This window comes from Coenobita brevimanus, chromosome 104 (assembly GCF_032717465.1).
Source record: "Coenobita brevimanus isolate Jiangsu-jjx chromosome 104, ASM3271746v2, whole genome shotgun sequence".
Classification (NCBI taxonomy): domain Eukaryota; kingdom Metazoa; phylum Arthropoda; class Malacostraca; order Decapoda; family Coenobitidae; genus Coenobita; species Coenobita brevimanus.
The window spans coordinates 49,446,913-49,465,714 of NC_137057.1; the positions used below are offsets into that span (position 1 = coordinate 49,446,913).

The 18,802-nt window shown below is 41.4% G+C and overlaps 1 protein-coding gene across 1 annotated transcript in view; it reads left to right on the top strand.

Annotated features, from left to right (window-relative positions):
- Positions 1–16,695, top strand: part of pigs (GAS2-like protein pickled eggs) — a 182,822-nt gene extending 166,127 nt beyond the window's left edge. Inside the window, exons 8-12 of the mRNA XM_080285212.1 lie at positions 517–610; positions 2,059–2,146; positions 12,328–12,513; positions 13,460–13,647; positions 15,266–16,695. Of these exons, the coding sequence (XP_080141338.1) occupies positions 517–610; positions 2,059–2,146; positions 12,328–12,513; positions 13,460–13,647; positions 15,266–16,272 (1,563 nt within the window). The 3' untranslated portion in view covers positions 16,273–16,695. The remainder of the gene's footprint in view (positions 1–516; positions 611–2,058; positions 2,147–12,327; positions 12,514–13,459; positions 13,648–15,265) is intronic.
- The last annotated feature ends 2,107 nt before the right edge of the window (positions 16,696–18,802 follow it).

Sequence of the window (18,802 nt, forward strand, 5' to 3'; positions counted from 1 at the left end):
TCGTTAGGTAATTTCTGTACTGTACTGTTGTGGTAATATGTAATTTGTAATACTGTGTGAGTCTCAGCAGGGACATTGATTCCGTTTACCTGCGTCTGAGTTCCCTGCCTGAGAGTGATGATTGTATGGCTCGTCTTCTGTAATATAAATAAGTATTGAATTGATTGACCCTGTCCTTTAAGATTAATCAGTTCTTTTCAGTACTGGGGAAGTAGGAATGAGAAAGTGACTATAGAATGATGGATGTGAAAGATGAGGTCACCAGAGAGAGAGAGAGAGAGAGAGAGAGAGAGTTAACCCTTGCCTATGCTGACCAGATGGAGAAGAAGTGTCTTTAGGTAGAATGATGCATGTAGAGATTGATATACATGCTAGGGCTGTTGTGGCAGTGTTTGTGTGTATTAGTCTGTATATCGACACTGATGCCACTTTCTAAATACATGCTAGGGCTGTAGTGGCAATGTTTGTGTGTGTATTAGTCTGTATATTCACCCTAATCCCGCATTCTATCCGCAGATCCTAAGAAATCACGTGATGGTGAGGGTAGGCGGTGGCTGGGATACGCTGGAACACTACCTGGACAAACACGACCCTTGTAGATGTCGCCAAGGTTAGTGGAAAATAAACAATAAAAAAAAAAGAAAATACAGACACAAAACTGACACACAGACACAGACAACATACACAGACACATGAAGACATACATAGACACATGATACTTACACATACATGTACACACTAGTCCATTATTTGCATGATCGGTGTAGAATCTGTAGCTGTTGCCAAGGCTTGTGGGACAGACACACACAGATACATACACACACACATAAGGGAGACAGACACACACAGATACATACACACACACATGCTGGCATGGTGCCTGATAAACACAACTCTGTCATTAAGGTAGAGAGAGAGAGAGAGAAACACATACATGCAGACATGCTCGGAGGCAGATGCAGTAAATAAACACTTCACACACACACACACACACACACACACACACACACACACACACACACACACACACACACACACACACACACACACACACACACACACACACACACACACACACAGACACACACACACACACACACACACACACACACACACACACACACACACACACACACACACACACACACACACACACAGAGGTTTGGTAAGAACTTTGCAAGTGTTTTAAAGGTGAAGAACAGATTTGTTTTGTTTTTTCACCTCCTGACAGTTTTACTCAGCTTATTATAAATTTTTCAAGCTGAAGGAGGTAGTAGCAATAGTAGTAGTAGTAGTAGTAGTAGTAGTAGTAGGAGGAGGAGGAGGAGGAGAATACGTTGTAGCCCCAGATTCATGTGAAATGTGAACCAGTGAACTGCAGGCTCCAGTGGTCTCCTGCAATGCACCTTCCTCCTTTTGGGGGTTTTGGTGGATGGGGAGGGAGTTGAGGGACAGTAGTATAACCAGGCTGCTCCACTGACCTGATATAGCAGTGTCACCACTTGAAGGTGTCCCTCTCCAGCACAAGGGGGATTAGATACAGCCTCATTATACCCCTTCAGTATAAGAGGTTAGTCCTTACTAGAATAAAACTTTGTCATATCAGTAAGAATATAATGAGAAGGATGTCACCTGCTGTCAGTGGATTACCTGAGTGACAAGCAGTGTATATGAAATTCACCTGAGGCATCTTACATGAATCAGGGAATATTAAGGCTTTTCTACCCACCTTTCTGATAAAATAACAGCAGGGCAGTCGTTTAGGCATTCATTTGATTTATATTTACTCATTCAGCCTTAATTATTGTTTCCTGAGATATATCCTTTGATATTTGACGCTAACCACATTTTTGCTCATTAATCTGCCTACTATAATCATACCTTTTTAGGAGCTGTACCTTTAAACCAATGAAACCCCAAATTTAGGTCCCCCTCCCCCCCCAGCAAAATCTTGGATGCGCCACCGCATTACCACTTACTACATGGATTCTCCTCAGGTCCCTAAAATGTCTTTTGGTAGCCTGTTTGAGGTAATTAAGAGTAACACTTTGTCGGCAGGTCATCGAGTGGCCGTGGGATCCCGCATCGGCTTCAAGACCTCCAGCAGTGGACAGGAGCGCCAGCTGATGAACGTCACTTATGAGAGGTGAGTTAGATTGTCTGTTACCTGAGACCCAGCTGTCCTCTGATACGCCTCACACTGTTACATATCATCATCATCATTCGGACCTCCTTTCCCACCCTTGGGCAGGGTGAGTAGCAGCAGTGTCCAGACAGCCAAAGTTTGCCCAGTTCAGTGGGCCACGCTTCCATTCACTCATCATTCAAGCCCTTGAAATCCTGGCTCCATGTGATAGGCCCAAAAAATTTCACCACATTCTGTAGCTTCACATATCAAAGAGTTATTACTCATTGTCCATTCTGAATAGTCCTCAGGCATGAGTGAGTTAGACCTACTACCCAGCTGTTCTCTTGCATATCACCAATTTGGCACTAATACTCACTCTCTGTCTCCCTTAGGTAAAGCAGTCCTCCCACATGCCACAGACCTTCACATGTTACCATTTTGGCATTAGTACCCTCCATTCATATTACATAGGCCTCCTTCAGGTGACAGACTTCCACGAATCACCACTTCATTGTTAATATCCACCTTCCATATTGATTACATGCCAGATAGAGCAGTCCTACGTGTTACACACCTTCTTATGCCACTACTTCAGCACCAGTACCCACTGTTGTATTGAATACATGTGGAGGTAAAGCAATCCTCGTACATATCTCAGAGCTTTATATGTCACCACTTCAGTGCTAATACCCACTGTCCTTTACAAATACGTGCTTGGGTTGTCTCATTCAGTCGGTGGATTTGGTTGATAGTGGAGAAGGATGGAGAAGGGTGCATAATGAAGGAAGTAACAGGGATGATGATGGCTTGTGTGGGGTTTACAGAAAAGCTGCCATTTTTGTCATATAATGCACAAAGTTAAAATAATTATGAGGCTTAACTCCATCAGAACAGTAGCATGCTTTTCTGACTTAGGGTTATTTATGAGAGAGTTCAGATAAAATTAGAAAGTAGCAGCAAGAATAAATAAGAAATTAAACCCTGTGAAGAAAGAGCATTTTTTTTTTTTTTTTTTTTTCCTCTCTTTACCCTGCTAGTGCCAGATGATGTTATTCAGCGTAGAGAACACCACCTTGCTTTATTATCACAGTAAAGCTGTTCATAACACACTAATAATTGTCACACAACACACCATTGTTCATTAGTAACTCCTTGAATCTGGGTAACAGCCTCTCTAATTTGTTCTTGTTACTGCTGTACAGGTTAGTTTATTTAGCATAGAAAAGGCTTCCTGTTTTACAGGGGTTTTTAGTAATGCTGTATCTTACTCCTACAGTTCATAAGTCTGTCCCAAGCAGGAGATGGCAAAATTAAAATTTGATAGACATCCCTTGATTCATCAGTTTAAATTATTAGGATGTTCAGAGAATGAGGGTTTTCCTAAATATATGGCCTGATTTTTTCCAGGCATGGAAACTAAGTCATTTCATTGTTGTCCAGGCATAGGAACTCAGTCCTTTAAATGTTTTGTCATATATATATTTTTTTAATACAGGAATAGGAACTAAATCTTTTCAGTGTTTTGTCACTGTATTTTTTTCAGGCTTAAAAACTAAATCCCCTAAATGTTTTCTCTTTTCAAGAAAAAGGTCAGCAGGAGGGAAAATATTGGTTATACAATCAACCACAGAAAAGCTTACCATGCAACAGGCTTTAGAGCGAGGTCGTGAGGGCCTTGCTAGACATGGTGCTGAAAAGACACACCAAAAAACACTTGAAAGAGAAGATAGCTCACAGAAAACACACATCAGGGAAGATGGCTCACAGATATACAGCAGACACACAAACATATCACCAGGGCCTTCATATGAGCAGCTGAAAAATCTGGAAAGCAACCTGACCAAGCCATCCAAGTCTTTATTGCCATCTAAAAATGACCTAAAAACGATGAAAGCTGACAGTATAGACTCGGAGGGCTCATCATCATCTCAAACTCACCATATGATGATGGAAAATAATCCTGAGACTCAAAAAAGTCCTATTTCCAATATAACAGAGACTCCAACTTCATCACACCCACAGATTTATTCACCTAGTACACCTTTAAGTAAAAGGAGTCAGAAGATACACACAAATATCCAAAGAACTAAGAATAGCATTAACAGAGATCGATCCTCGTCCCTCCCTCTCATTGTGGGGCTTGAAAACCAGTCACATATGAGAAGCAGGGCAGGAACAAATGAGTTACAGGAGCCTAAGGTGAAGGAAGGCAAAGGAGTGAAGAAAAGTAGTTCGTCTTCCACTATACCAACCAGTCCTCGATCCAGAAAGCTTGGGATGTCACCAAAGAAATCCTTAAGGAAGGAAGTTCTTTTGGAGGGCAGTAAAGTACCTCTAAAAAGTCATTCTGCTTCATCTCGTCACACTGTAGTCTCTGCAGCTCACTATAATAAAGATGAAAATACACCTCCCATGTCGCCAGTTGAGAAAGCTAAAAAACTATTTCATGAAAAGACCTTAGAAAAAGCTTATAAAAAGACACCACCCATCTCTCCCACTGAGAAAGCTAAAAAATTACGTCATCCTGGCATGGCACATCAAATCTCGTCACCTCTCAGTAATGAAGATGAAAAAATACCAGAGAAAGAAAAGACACAAGAGAAAGACAAAATGTTGGAGAAAGAAAAGTTACCAGAGAGAGAGAAGATACTAGAGAAAGAGAAGATACTAGAGAAAGCCTATGAGATAGAGCCACTTATCTCCCCCACTGAGAAAGCAAAGAAATTATCAGAATGGTCAGAGGTTCATTTGGCAAAGTCACCAACAACAGAAATGCCAAAAACATTAACTGAACAGAAAAACAGACCACAGGCTAGTAGAATTCCCGTCCCAAAGACCTGGAATGCGCGGATAGGAGTGCCAGCAAGTAAAAATCTATCCTCTGATGGGAGAAAGAGTCAGTTGCCTTCAATTCAAACAGGCAAAGCTGCATTACAGAATCAGGAAACTTCAGGTTTTTCAGTGGATCCCAGTGTTGCTTCAGATATTGATAATGTAGCTTCAGACATTGCTTCAGACATTGATAATCTGCCCTATCTTAACTTTAAACCAAGCGATGAGACAGATTCCATAGCGTGGCAAGAAGAGGCAATTATTGATCTTGGGTTTAATAATAATATGAATGATGATAATGATGCTGTTGACCCAGATAAAGTATGGAGTACCTAGGCCTTGAGAGAAATTATGTTGCTGCTGTAGGAAATTGAAGAATGCATTTTATTCATAAAGGAAGCTGAATCTTTAATCATTTATTAATTGATAAAGTAAGAAGAATTCTTTTTAACTGACTTATCCGGCAATCTGATTGGTATTTGTTGAGGCTACTGAAAATCAGTAGTATTGAAAATGATACAGTAGTTCTTGACAGTTTATACTGGCACATTAAATAGCCTTGTTCCGTATTTGTTATGTACTTAATGGTTGTTGATCTGACTGACAAAGAAGCCCAGAAATTCTTTGATTACACTTTTTTTAACAAGTTACTTAATTACCTGGTATTCTATTGGAAATACAGTTTGATGAATTATTTCGAGACTGATTTTGAATTGCATTGACAAGCTTCTGTGACAAAGCATTCCAAAATTAGTCTCAAGGAAGAACAAAGTTTGTTCTTTTATAAGCTTCATATTACAATAAATTCTGGAGAGTTATTTAGAGAAGTGAGAGATTAACTAGGAGAGCTTATATGAGGTGGAGGGAGAGAGGGGGATGGGAAGACTGAGGATGAGATGTAGGGATGGGGTGGAGAGGTATATGAGTGAGGGGGTTTGAGTTAGAGGAAAGGCAGCATGATGGTGAAGGACAGGGGGCCATGGATGCAGTTTCTGGACACCCTCTCTGGGATAAAAGCATGTGGTTATAGATTAGTAGACAGATAGATTTTGAGAAAGATGAGTTATGTACAGTTTTATCGGTGTGGTTCTTCAGAAAAATGTTGCTCTTGTTATTGCTTTTGTATCCCAAAGCTCCTCTAGACATGAACCCAGTGGACTGCAGGAAACTGGCCACTTTGTAAGGGTGCTACCAGAGGTCTTTTGTTGAAGATACATTTAAGGATTGTCAGTGCTGTGATAGTAAGGTTTAAGAGTAAGTGTACTGGGGTATGGGGGACTTCATGACAGTGAGGGTACATTGGATTGCTTGTGAGTCATATTTTGTGTTGGTATCATAGAAGAGAAGCGTGATGGTTGCATTGTATTCTGGCTAGGAATATTCGTGTCTCTCTAAAAAGTAGTTACTGAGGGATGAATGTCTGGTGGTGGTTCATGCTGCTTGGCTGAAGGTTTAGATGGCTGTGGTGGCTGCATGTTTTTGTATGTATTTGTGTGGTGAAGCCCATTGGTGAAAGTGGTCAGGAGTGAAAATTTTTCCCTGACTCCTACATCTCTACATCAACCTCCTGTAACTCTCATTATGTCTCATCACTGGGCATTTCAATTATATAACATCTGTCTAGTTATGTATTGCCAGATACCTCTTGTAGGGGGTGGCCACAAACTGCCTCCACATCACCCTGTCCTCTGCTGTTTGGCTGCCTTCCCTCCAACTCAGATCCCTCCACTCCATCCCTTCATCTCATCCTTGGTCTCCCCCTCCACCTCTCCCTCTGCACCTCACTCACATACTCACGTTTATTTATATAATATGCTGTGTATAATTAACAATTAAATGCTTGCTAGATTGCTCTACACCCTCCCCATTCATAGTTTGCCAGCATGGGGCAGGGTTTATTCTGACTGTCACTCCCCCTGAGGAGAAATTCACATCTTGTGGTGGACCTATATGAACATTTACTGATTGCTGATTAGAGTTTGCTTCACCTAATACGATTTCCAAAAATTTTGTTACATTCACCGTCCTGAAATTTGCAAGAAAATTCTTTACCACTTCTTACTAAAATGGCAGATTCATGTACCTGCATTTGTATGTATTTTTGAAATACAGGAATGTTAGATGGGCATTGGCACCTTATATCAGAATTAAACCCTTGAAACTGGTTATATAATTCCTCTTCTCCACGTCACTATACAGTCATTTTATTCAGCTTAAGAAAGGACTCGTACTGAAGAGGTTTAATATGCCTAAACTGGTTCTGGAGAGGGATTCCTTCATGTGGTGGCATTGATACAACTGAGTGGCTCCCCAACCCAGTTATGAAGAGGTCCCTCAGTTCCCCTACTATCCTGTAAAAGAAGGAGGGTGAATTACAGGAGGAGGATAGCTTCAGTTTGCAGTCTACATCCACTGGGTTGACATTTCAGAAGGACCTGGGACTACAACAGCAACTATTACTACAACCATACCTAACTCCTTCAGTTCAAGGAGACCATCCTTAGCTGAGTAAAATAATCAGATGACAAGAATAAAATAGATGGATAGATGGATGGATGTACGGATGGATGGATTGATTGGACGGATGGATGGATGGACAGATGGATGGGTACATATACATTGGTTCAGTCTGCAAGTGGTGACTGGAGGCTTTTCAGTCACATAATGCCATCAAGGGAAGGAGGCTGGTCATCTACCGTTATATATACTGAACTGTTGTAGCATAGAGATTGGCCCCTACACATCAAAGGGATAATGTGTGTGTGTGTGTGTGTGTGTGTGTGTGTGTGTGTGTGTGCATGTGTGCGTGCATGTGTGTAAGAAGCCTCTGATGTTTAGGGAGTCTTGGAGGGCTGAGCAATATCTGTGGGCTAAGATGAGCATTAGCCATACACATGAAACAGAGAGAGAGAGAGAGAGAGAGAGAGAGAGAGAGAGAGAGAGAAAATTGTGTAAATAAGAACATAAGAATCATCACCCTGCCCTAGGGTGGGAAAGGAGGTCCGGATGATGATGAAGAACATAAGAAAAGAAGATGACTGCATTAGGCTGGTTAGCTGATGCTAGGCAGCTCCTGTTAACATGTGACTGAACCACAAGACAAAGACAAGAATAGTAAAGAAGAAATTCTCCCCCACCCACCAAATCCTTCAGGCAAAAATGTCAGGAAAAAGTGAGAAGGAACATCGCACATCATTGAAAATTTGACTGGAAAACACGAAACAACATAGAAAACGATTTTTTCTCTATATATGTAGATGATGCTACATTTCAAACCAACAGCAGTTGAAAAAGAGAGGATGGGACTTCAACATCTCTGTGTTTGGGAAGCTTAAAAATAGAGGACCAAGCTTAAGAAGAGGACCAAGTCAAAAAAGAGACCAAGCTGTAATTACTGTCTGGGGGAGCTTTTAATATTAATATAAAGAGGATGAGCTTCAGCAGTTTTGTGCCTGAAAAGCTTTATTCATATGGAGGGATAAGACAAGGATAGTGGGGATTGTATACATATCTGATGCTGCATTTCAAGCCAACATTGATTGAGAGGATGGAGCTTTCAACACTAATATAAAGAGGATGAGCTTCAGCATCTGTGTGTCTGTGAGGCTTCATTTGCTTGGAAGGATAATACAAGGTTAGCAGCGCTGAGCCAGTCATTATAACTTGATCTGCAGTTGTCCCTGTTGGTCTTTTGTTGGTTGTTAAGAATGACTTGACCCTCTGATGCTTCGTTGAATGGCTTCCTCCTGATTTTTGGTGTTTTGATTGTATTGTCCAGTTTTTTGTTTTCTCCGTGGGATATGCCTTTTACGCTCATGCCATACTGTATATAATTCCTGATTCAGTATGACAAGTTAAAAATTGTTACAGTATGTTCTTGTTATGAGTAGTTTTTTTGTTTCTGTTATTTTTACTGCTGTATTTGAGAGTGGAACATACAAGGTGGGGCCATGTGCCATGAGACACTTTGCTGTGGTGCTTATATCAGTAATTAAGACATTTGAGCTTCATGGGTAATTAGGCCATTATCCTGGGATACAAGGCCACTGCATGATTCAAGCTATTACAGTTGCCTTCCCTTGGTATTTGCCCTAGGTACTCGTTGTACCTCCCAACCCAAAGAGAGTGGATGGACACTTAAATCAAGTGGTACCAGTATCCTTCACCAGGATTCAGGCCCTGGCACTATTAGGCCAGCAGCTCCCTAGCTAGCAGCACTAACCACACAGCTACACTGGAAAAAAATAATAATAATAAAAGTTCCATTATCATTTGAGAAGCTGCTTTGCCACCTTTCCCCAAATTTCAGTACCAGTTATATGAAAAAAGTTGTGAAATCATACAAGAGAAAATATCCCTTACTTATAACAAGGACCACCTGTATTTGAGGTACGGAATGTAATCCTACTGTGGTATATGTAAATTCACTATGGTAAGGGCAAATTTTGGAGATATCTTAAATTCAGATATTACTATGACATTCAGAGCTGTGCTGAATCAAAATTCTTGCATGCTTGCAGCCTTGCATTTGTTCAATCATGTTTAGTTGTTGGAAAGCATTGTTATTCATTTTGTTGCTTATATTTATTTTCTTCTTGTAAGATTCAGCAGCAAATAGTGAATTTATTATATACTGTACTCTTAATACCAATACAACATTGATTATCCCCTTCACTATTATTACTGCTTTTATATTCTGTGTTTGCTGCTGTCAGAGTGGTGATACCTTCCTGTGGTGGCACTGATATAACAGGGTGGCTCCCTCAACTCCATCTCTGTCCTCTTAAAATAGAAGGGCAACTTCAGCCTGTAGTCCAGTGAGTTCATATCCAGATGAGCATGGGGCCACAACAACAACAACAGCTATCATACGATTTTATTTTCACTTTGGAGAGGCTTTTGAACCTGAAGGGGTAACATGTAGCCATGATTAGCCCCTTCACCACTTGGGAACTTTATGTAGCAGAACAAAAATAAGATATAATAATACATATTGCAGTGGTAGCAGTAACAGCAACCATAGGCTCATCTGAATGTGACCTCAGTGGATTGCAGGACAGAGTTTCCCTTCTACCAATGGTCACCATCTTCTTCTTGGGGGATAGGGAAGGGATTGAGGGACATTTGTATAACCAGGCAGCTCCACCACCTGGCCAGATTGGGCCACCACATGAAGGCATTGCTCTCCAGCACCCAGCAGTAGTAGAAATAATACAAAAAAATACATCATTGTAGTGAAGGGGATTAAACACAGTTCACTGGGTCCCTGTGGAATGAAATTAAAATGGCAGAAAAAGTATATCTGACCAGTTTTCAGCCATTTTGCACAGAAATATCTTTGATGGGAATTTGTGTGCATTAGTTTTAGGTCTGACTTTGATTTTACACCAACATTTTTGTGATGGTGATTTTTAGTAGCTTCTCGCATCAGTTTTTGGTGCATTTGAAGGCTGGCTTAGATGTAGACTTACTATGTACTGTATATAATTATGAATTTTTGAGTAGCACTGTACACTGCAATCAGTAGTACATTGCAGTATAAAATAGTTACATAAGAGTATTATTAAGGAAAGTAATGGTACTTCTTTATAAGTATGATGTATGATTATGATCTATAATTATGTACATACATATTATGAATGTGTACTGTGTAAAACTACTGTATATGCTTATTTTGCAAGCTTTCTGTGTTAGCACATTAAGTACAGTATATTGGTTCGTCTTTTGAGATATGGGTATGGTATTTCATATTGTTGAAAGGTATATGTATAGTATATACTGTATTTTTGTGAATGTGGACATACAGTCCCACTAGGAAGGGATGTAAAATAGTCTGCTGATTTTCAACAGACTTCACGAGATCACTTCAAAGTGCGACTCTACATCGATACAATATATACTGCACTGTACTTAGTGCGAATTACTTATGCAGCGTACACAGAAAAAGAAAAATGGCATTAACAGGGCACAGAATGAGTACTGTACATTATAAGCATATTAAATAAACAGATACTGTGTACTGTACCAGTAAAGGTTTGTACCATACAAGGAAGGTGTAGGCTACAGTTTTCAGCCTTATGTTTTGATGTTGCAGTGTTTGTCAGAATTGTAAGTTTACTGAAAAATATGTGTGCTTACAGATTAGTGTTCTGATAATTTGTCACTTCCAGAATTTTATAGTGTGATGATGATAAAAGATATTATTGAAGACTAGAGGACAGCAGACTTGAGACTACTCTTATGGTCTTATTGTTAACATCATGAGGGCAAAGTAAAGGTCATTTATTTTTCATGCATACGGTTGTTGTTGTGGTCCAAGGTTTATTTAACCCATACCATCCCAGGCATTTTTGCAATTTTATACCCACCCAATCCCAGACACTTTTTCGCAACATTCTGACGCTATGACAGACAGTGGCCAACTGATGTTACCCACCCACCCAGAACCAAACTCAGTGCTACAAGTGCTTGGGCACAGTGTTGCCAATACGTTAAGGTACTCCTTAGCAAAAAATTATCTAGACTGAATCATTTTGAGATGCTACAGGGCTTGAATTTTGCTGTCGGCACCATCATGTTGGTGGGATTAAGTGAGACTTTTTTTTTACTGTCGGCACCATGGCGATGGCGGGATTGTACGGGTTAAGTGTGAACCCAGTGGACTGCAGACTGAAATTTTCCTTCTCCTGCAATCCACCATACTCTGTTAGGGGATTGGGAGGGAGTTGAGAGCTGTTTGTATAACCAGCTGGTGGAGCCGCCAAGTTATTTTCAGGCCACCATATGAAGACGTCCTTCTCCAGTACCTGTGCATAGGGTATTGCGGGAATATGATACAAGTAGTTTATGAGGCTCCAGTACTGTAATATTTCTGTACTGTACAGTACTTTGCTTGGACCATAGCAGTACTGTATGTAATATCAACACATGGTACTAATCAAATCAAATCAGATGATATCAGATTCCTCTTAATGAAACTCCATATTGAGATTGGCCATGGTACAGTTGAGACAGTTTTAACCCTCTCAGACTCCTATACTTTTTAATGCTATACCATTAAATATATATATTACTGAAATACAGGGATTTCCATCATAACAAAGAAAATTGTACCACCATTACAAATATATTCCCCACCCCAGTTATGAAAAATGGTTAGGCATTGTACCATAATAAAGAAGAATCTCATGCAGTATTACCAAAATTTCCTGCACAACAGAAAAATTTCATCATTACCAAAATAGTCTACAGTAACCTGGTAACGTTCACCCCACAAAGGAAATTTATTACAGGGTGTTGTTACAAAAATTTATTTCATTAAAAAAAATAATAATTACAATTTTGTAACCTCATACCCCTCATCCCAGATGTGAAGAAGGTCAGACATGCTCCCCCTCAGCCCGGCGAAGGTCAAGTGCTGGGTCTCGACCAGGTATGCGACGGGATTCGCTGGAGGGACGAAGCTCCCTGGATGGCCGCTTGGGACTCAGACAACGATCACAGTCTCCAGCCACAAGGGACCCAAACACCATACCCAGAAGTGGCTCCAGCAGGTTAGTTTTGCTTGGATGCCTTCACTTGGTGGCAGCAGTATAACCAGGCAGTGGAGTTAACGAATTATACAAATGCCCATGATCACCTTCCTGGTCCCCCCAAAAGAGAATGGTGCTGTGTAGGAAAGTGGCAGGTCTAGCCAGCAGTTCACCAGGTTCCCAGTCAGATGAGCCTGGGGTTGCAGTTACCGCTACCATTGTTACTCACTATGGACAGGTCCAGCAGTACCCCTGCTGTTTCATTCTGGAATTACATTCTTGTGAATGCCTGATGGTCTACTGAATTAAGGTGCCGCAGCTGGATGGGATCTGTAATGATTTCAGTTGCAGGGGTGGTTGAGGTTTATGCATACGTAATGCCACTCAGGGATGAGCAAGTTTGACCATCCTCACCTTAAATGTTGGAACTGAGTAGCCTAGCCATCCCTGCACACTTACTGAGACAAAAAAGAATGGATGATAGATCAAAAGATAAACAGACTTAGATAGATAGATAAAGTACTGTGGACTTTTATGTCAAAGAAGACTGACAGTAAAGGAGAACTTTAATGGGGACTTACTGTATAAGCGTCTTCTCCCATAGGTTTGTGCTGAAGAAGCTGGGTATGCAAAAAGATGCTGGCACAGAGTTATGACGAGATGACACCACAGAAGTTCAAGTCCAGATGAGCCTGGCACCACAACAACAATAGAAAAAACAAACACTTTCCTTTAGGTTTGAAGTCTTATTGGCCACATGTGTAACTCAGCAGCCCCACCCACAAGTTTGTTCCTGTGAAGCTGGTTATGCAAATTAACACTGTAGGGTACAGTACTAATGATTCCTTGGAGGTTCACGTCCAGAGAAGCCTGGGTCCACATCAACAACAGTAACAACAAGCCCCTGGCGTCCCTCAGACTTAAACTGTTATTGATTACATGTGTAACTTAGCTTCCTCACCCACAGGTTTGTTCCAGCAAAGCTGGGTACACACAAAGATGATGGTACAGGGCTGTGGCGAGATGATTCCTCAGAAGTGAGTGACGAGGGGTACAAGAGCCAGGGCAACAACACACTACCACGCCCCCCACCATCACACCACCGCAGGAACACCCCCAGGAGGAGCCTCGATGTGGAGACCATGGAGACTTTAGGTGGGTTTTCATATAGTTATTTATTATATTTGTAGACCATAGAGACTTTAGTTATTAATTTATTTTTACTTTAATGATTAATATTTTTTAGACATGGAGTTCTTTTTTTTTTTTTTTTTTTTTTTTTATATACCATGGATACTAGTTTTTTAAAACTATGGAGCTTTTTTTTTTTAATATATATACTATGTGGACTTTAGGTGTTAATATTTATATAGTGGAGAAATACACATGCTGTCAGGAGATAAAAGTTCACCTACTGGACCAAATTCTAGATGGGACAGAAAGAGAGACTGATGTGAGGGAGGCAGGTGTGAGTTGGATGGAAAATGAGAGACTAACTGGAAGACTGTATGTGAGCAAGGTGGAACGGGAGGAGAGGAGAGGGAGAACAAGGATCCAAGAGTTCACTGAGGGTGAGGTGGAAGATTGGGATAGAGAGGCATAAGAATGAGGGTGATATGACTGGGGGAATGACAGCCAAATGGCATAGAACAGGGTGATATAAGCATGATTTGTGTGTGGCCACCCACTTTTGAATTAAGGAAAGAGATAGGTATGCAAGTAGAAGACTATGGATTACATCACATGCACCAAGAAACAAACTAGAAAACTCCCGGTCAAGAACTATAAGAACATGACAGGTACACGGTTCATTGCTCCAGTACAGGACACCTCCCACCTGTATTACTGTCACATCACCACCATAAAGAAACAGAAAATTAACAGCTTCCCAACATAACACAGAATACCTCAACAACATCCCACCTCCTCCATGCAACAGTACACTTCACTAATTCACACATAAGCACATAGCCACCACAGCCATCCAGAACCTCAAAGCAAATAGCATTCTTCATGATCCCCCACCAAGAATTTATCTCCAAGAAACTAGAGAGGATGGAGAATGACAGGCTGACTAGAAGAGTGTATGTGAATGAGGAGGAGGAGACTAAGGATGAGAAGGAGGGATAGAGAAGAGAGATACATGAGGGGGGCTGTGTGAGCTGGAGGGAGGGCAACCATATGGCAGAATAGCAGAGAAAAGGGCAATGTGGAGGTGAGTTGCTAGTGGTGATCATGTTCAGGATTAAGGTGTTTGGCAGTGGATAGATAAATAGAAATTATCCTTTCCAGAGAAACACAAGTACACTTATTCAGACCACAATGCAACCATCACCCATCCTTGCTTCAGTACCATCACAAAATACAACTCAAAAGCAATCCATTATGCCTACACTGTAATGCATCTCCCCACACCACAACACAGTGACTCACCTTGTGCACTACATTGTAAGAAAGCAGTCCATCAACATAACCTTAACAAATTATCTCTGGCAGTACCTAGTTGAGGTGGCCATTTTCTGCAGTCCACTGTGCAACTCAGTTTCTCAGCATAGACAGTTCTTCAGTATACCTAAAAAAGAATCTCATGGAGCACCTGGTTGAAGTGGTTTGTTTCCTGCAGTCCACAACAAGATATTAGTGAAAGACTACATATCACAACACAGACAGTCATTCAACATAACCTCAACAGAAAATATCAAGAAGCACCAGGTTGAAGTGGCCTGTTTTATGCCGTCCACAACAAGATATTAATGAAAGACTATGTTTTCAGAGCGTCCTGAGTCATCAATGACCCAGATGTCCTCAGAAGGCTCCTCCATGTCAACTGAAGACTCCGTGAACTCCCCTCCACGTTCCCCCACCAACAACCCCGCCAACCCCCCTCACTACCCACTCTCAGACACCACCAACACCTGGTCCCCACCTCAGGTGAAAACCAACCCCTGCAATGTCACGCCTAAGTCCAAGATCCCATTCATAGACTCCATCAAAGGTCCGTTCATGGGCTCGAAGAAGTCCAAGAAGACATCCCTGCCTGATGAAAAGTCTCCCAGTCCAGCCAAACCTGCATGGAATGCTGGGCCCGGGGTTAGACGAAATAGCGAGGATCGGGGGAGTCGGGTAATCAGTCGTAGCCGGAGTGCGACCAGTGAGGGAGGGCTTATGATGCTCGGAAGGGAGACGTCTTCGCGGCAGTCGCTCCGTCCGTCCTCTCGTCGACAGTCCAGCTCTGTAGGCCCTCAGGGGAAGAACACATGGAATGGACGGGTCTCACGGGAGCGCCCCAGCCTAACCTCCGACACCTATAAGCCTCCAATAGCTGCCTCCAGGAATGTACGCTCAGCTTCAGCCTCTCCTGCAACAACTCGGCGCCATTTCGGCCACTCAGCCCCTGCGACCCCACTTAATCGCTCACCCAAACGCTCAGCTCCAGGGTCCACTTTGACCTCTCCAGTTGCTTCTGGACCAATCTTGAAACAGTTAGCCGACTTAGAGGCTGATGAAAACACACTGCTTTGCATCAAGGACATTTATGACTCCCTCCGAGCGAAAGTTTCAGAGAATCTTGCTGCAGAAGGAAAGAGTCTACCCCCAGAATTGGCTCATGATTATACAAGCTCTTGGGTAAATGCTCACGGAAGCCAGAGCCTAGACCCTAAGCTGGAGGTCAGTTATGGCAGTCCAAACAACTCCCTGAAGGTTACTCCAAGAAAATCCGGCGTAGGGTCGAGAATTCCCGCCCCTACCTTCTTCATCCCACGCCAAACCGAAATATAGCTGTGCTGCAAGATAGAGTAAATATCGAGTATATAGAGATATGGAGAAAATAATAATGGAGATGGCTTAGTGCACGAACTGATATTAACCTGCTGATGCTTGGATTAATTGATAAAGCATGGAGAAGATTGTGATGATGATGATTTTGATGGTGGTGATGGTGATGATGATGGTGGATTAAAAATTCATCAGCAAAAGTAGGGCTGTTCACTAATGCCACACACACACACACACACACACACACACACACACACACACACACACACGCACACGCACACACACACACACACAGTTGCTCGGAAATTGTCTATAATCCATTTCAGATTAGAATTATGATCATCCACTACTCATACCCTCCCACAGCTCCCCATACTCCATCACTCCTTCTTGTTATTCCCTTCTTCCTTACCTCCCCACTTTCCCTCCCTACCCTCATCTTTCCCCTCATGCTTCACTGTCTCCCCTCTCCTTATGGATGAGTATAAATCTAATTTGAAAAGGGCTGTATACAGGGCAGTTCATATATTGCTCTCTCCATTCTTGTGTTAGAAGGATGGCTCAGTCTGCTTTATGAGGAGTGAAGCTATTGGTTTATCTGCCTTATGAAATTTTGTATCAAATCATGCTGTTAGTGGAAGACCAAGACACTGTAAAGCAAGGTTATGGGAGGTAGAAATGATACAGGGTAAATGATTACTACAGTACAGTCAGCAATGATGCAGAAAGACAAGACATATTCAGATTATTTGGGCATAGGTTTTCACACCCTATTCCCGAGGTCCATCAGTCCTCCTGCATATCATACACCTCCACTTTACCACTGCAGCTCAAACTCAGTCATTACTGAATACATGCAAGAGCCATCTCATACAGGACTGGTGTATTGGTATTAGCAGGGAAGTTTTTATGATGTGTCGGTGGGTCTTACGGTAGATTGTTGAAGTCTGCTTTAATGAAATTCAAATCCTTAAACTGTTCCCTGCCCTAGCCAACTGGGACAGCAGACCACCCCCCTATCAACATGGCCACCACTGTCCCACTCGAGAATTGGGCTGAATCGTATATGGACTGCCCTCTGTACTTGATGTGCCTCTGTTAACCAAACTAACATGACTGGTGCTCCTTACCTAACATGTGATACATTGCAATTGTGTAAAAAAATGAATAAAAATAATTCTTGATTTTCTATGAGGTGAAATAAGAATAAGTCCGGTATTCTCACACGTGCTTGATATATCGGTTGTGTCATAACGCATATACTAGTCGACTGTAGAGTAGAAGAGTAAGGAATCGTATCAAAAAATATTTAAGGGTATAATTTTTTTTTTTCCCCCGTTAATGCAGTATGCCACTTCGTCCGGGATTGAGGCGTCTGGCTTTAGGTCAATAACGTTTTTTATTTGCAACTGATTTTGATGACCACTATTATTATTATTGCATTTCAGTACAATGGTACATAGCTTTACAGCCTTGTTTCATGCAGCAAAATGAGAAGAGGTGTTGTTCACCAAGAGTGCTCGTGTTTTCTTTTGGCTAATATTACACCTAAGATTATATAAAGAGGTTTGTTTTGTGTCTGTTAGCTTTTAAACTCCTGTCAGTTTTATAATGTTTATGTTTCAGGTTTTTGTGAAGTCTTTGCCACATGGATACATTAATAAGTCTTTTTCACTCTAACTTGGCCTAAAATTGCCATCTCTCCATCTTGAATATTGCCTGAGGATGAGATGGAGGGATGGAGTGGAGAGGTATATGAGAAAGTGGTAGTGTGAGCTGGGAGGAGGGCAATGAAATGGCAGGGGACAGGGTGACATGGAGGCAATTTGTTTGTGGCCACCCCTTACGGGATTAAGGCATCTGGCAGTAGATAGATAATCCAATGTGGTAACACTAGAATATTGATTTTAGTCATAAAGAAATGTTATGGAAAGGATGTCAGGCTGAAGAAGTGTATTATTCTGCCACTGAGCTTTGTGAAATAAGCTACAAAAGGAGAAAAATCTGGGCCAAGTTAAGGTAGAAGGACAATACTTTGTTATCCATTTTTTTCTTTTTAATCATATAAGGCTTGTCCAATGTATGTTTAGTTGATAGTGAGGAAAATCTCAAGACCTCAGGCATATATGACTGAATCATAGTGACAGGTGGATGAAATGGATGGGAGGGGAAATGATGTTAAGATTTTAAGCTGTACAGTATGGTGATGTCTTACTTTAGCTAATTTACGTTACATTCACTTAGGTACTATATATTTAGCTACCATAGACCCTAAGAAGCTGTACCATGAGAGTGAAGTGTGGCCACAAGCTTGGTAATTAGTCACACAATCACTTGCAGACAGAAAACTCATTCACAGGTAAACGGAGTAAAAATCCAAGCTGAGACTGTTACATTGCCACAAATCTTATCACATATCAAAGATTTTTTTTTTTTCCCCCAACAGTTTTCAGCAAATTGTTGGAACTAATTAACTAGTTTTGTCATCTCTGTAGAAAACATCATTTGTACCATGGCCAACCTCAATATGGGG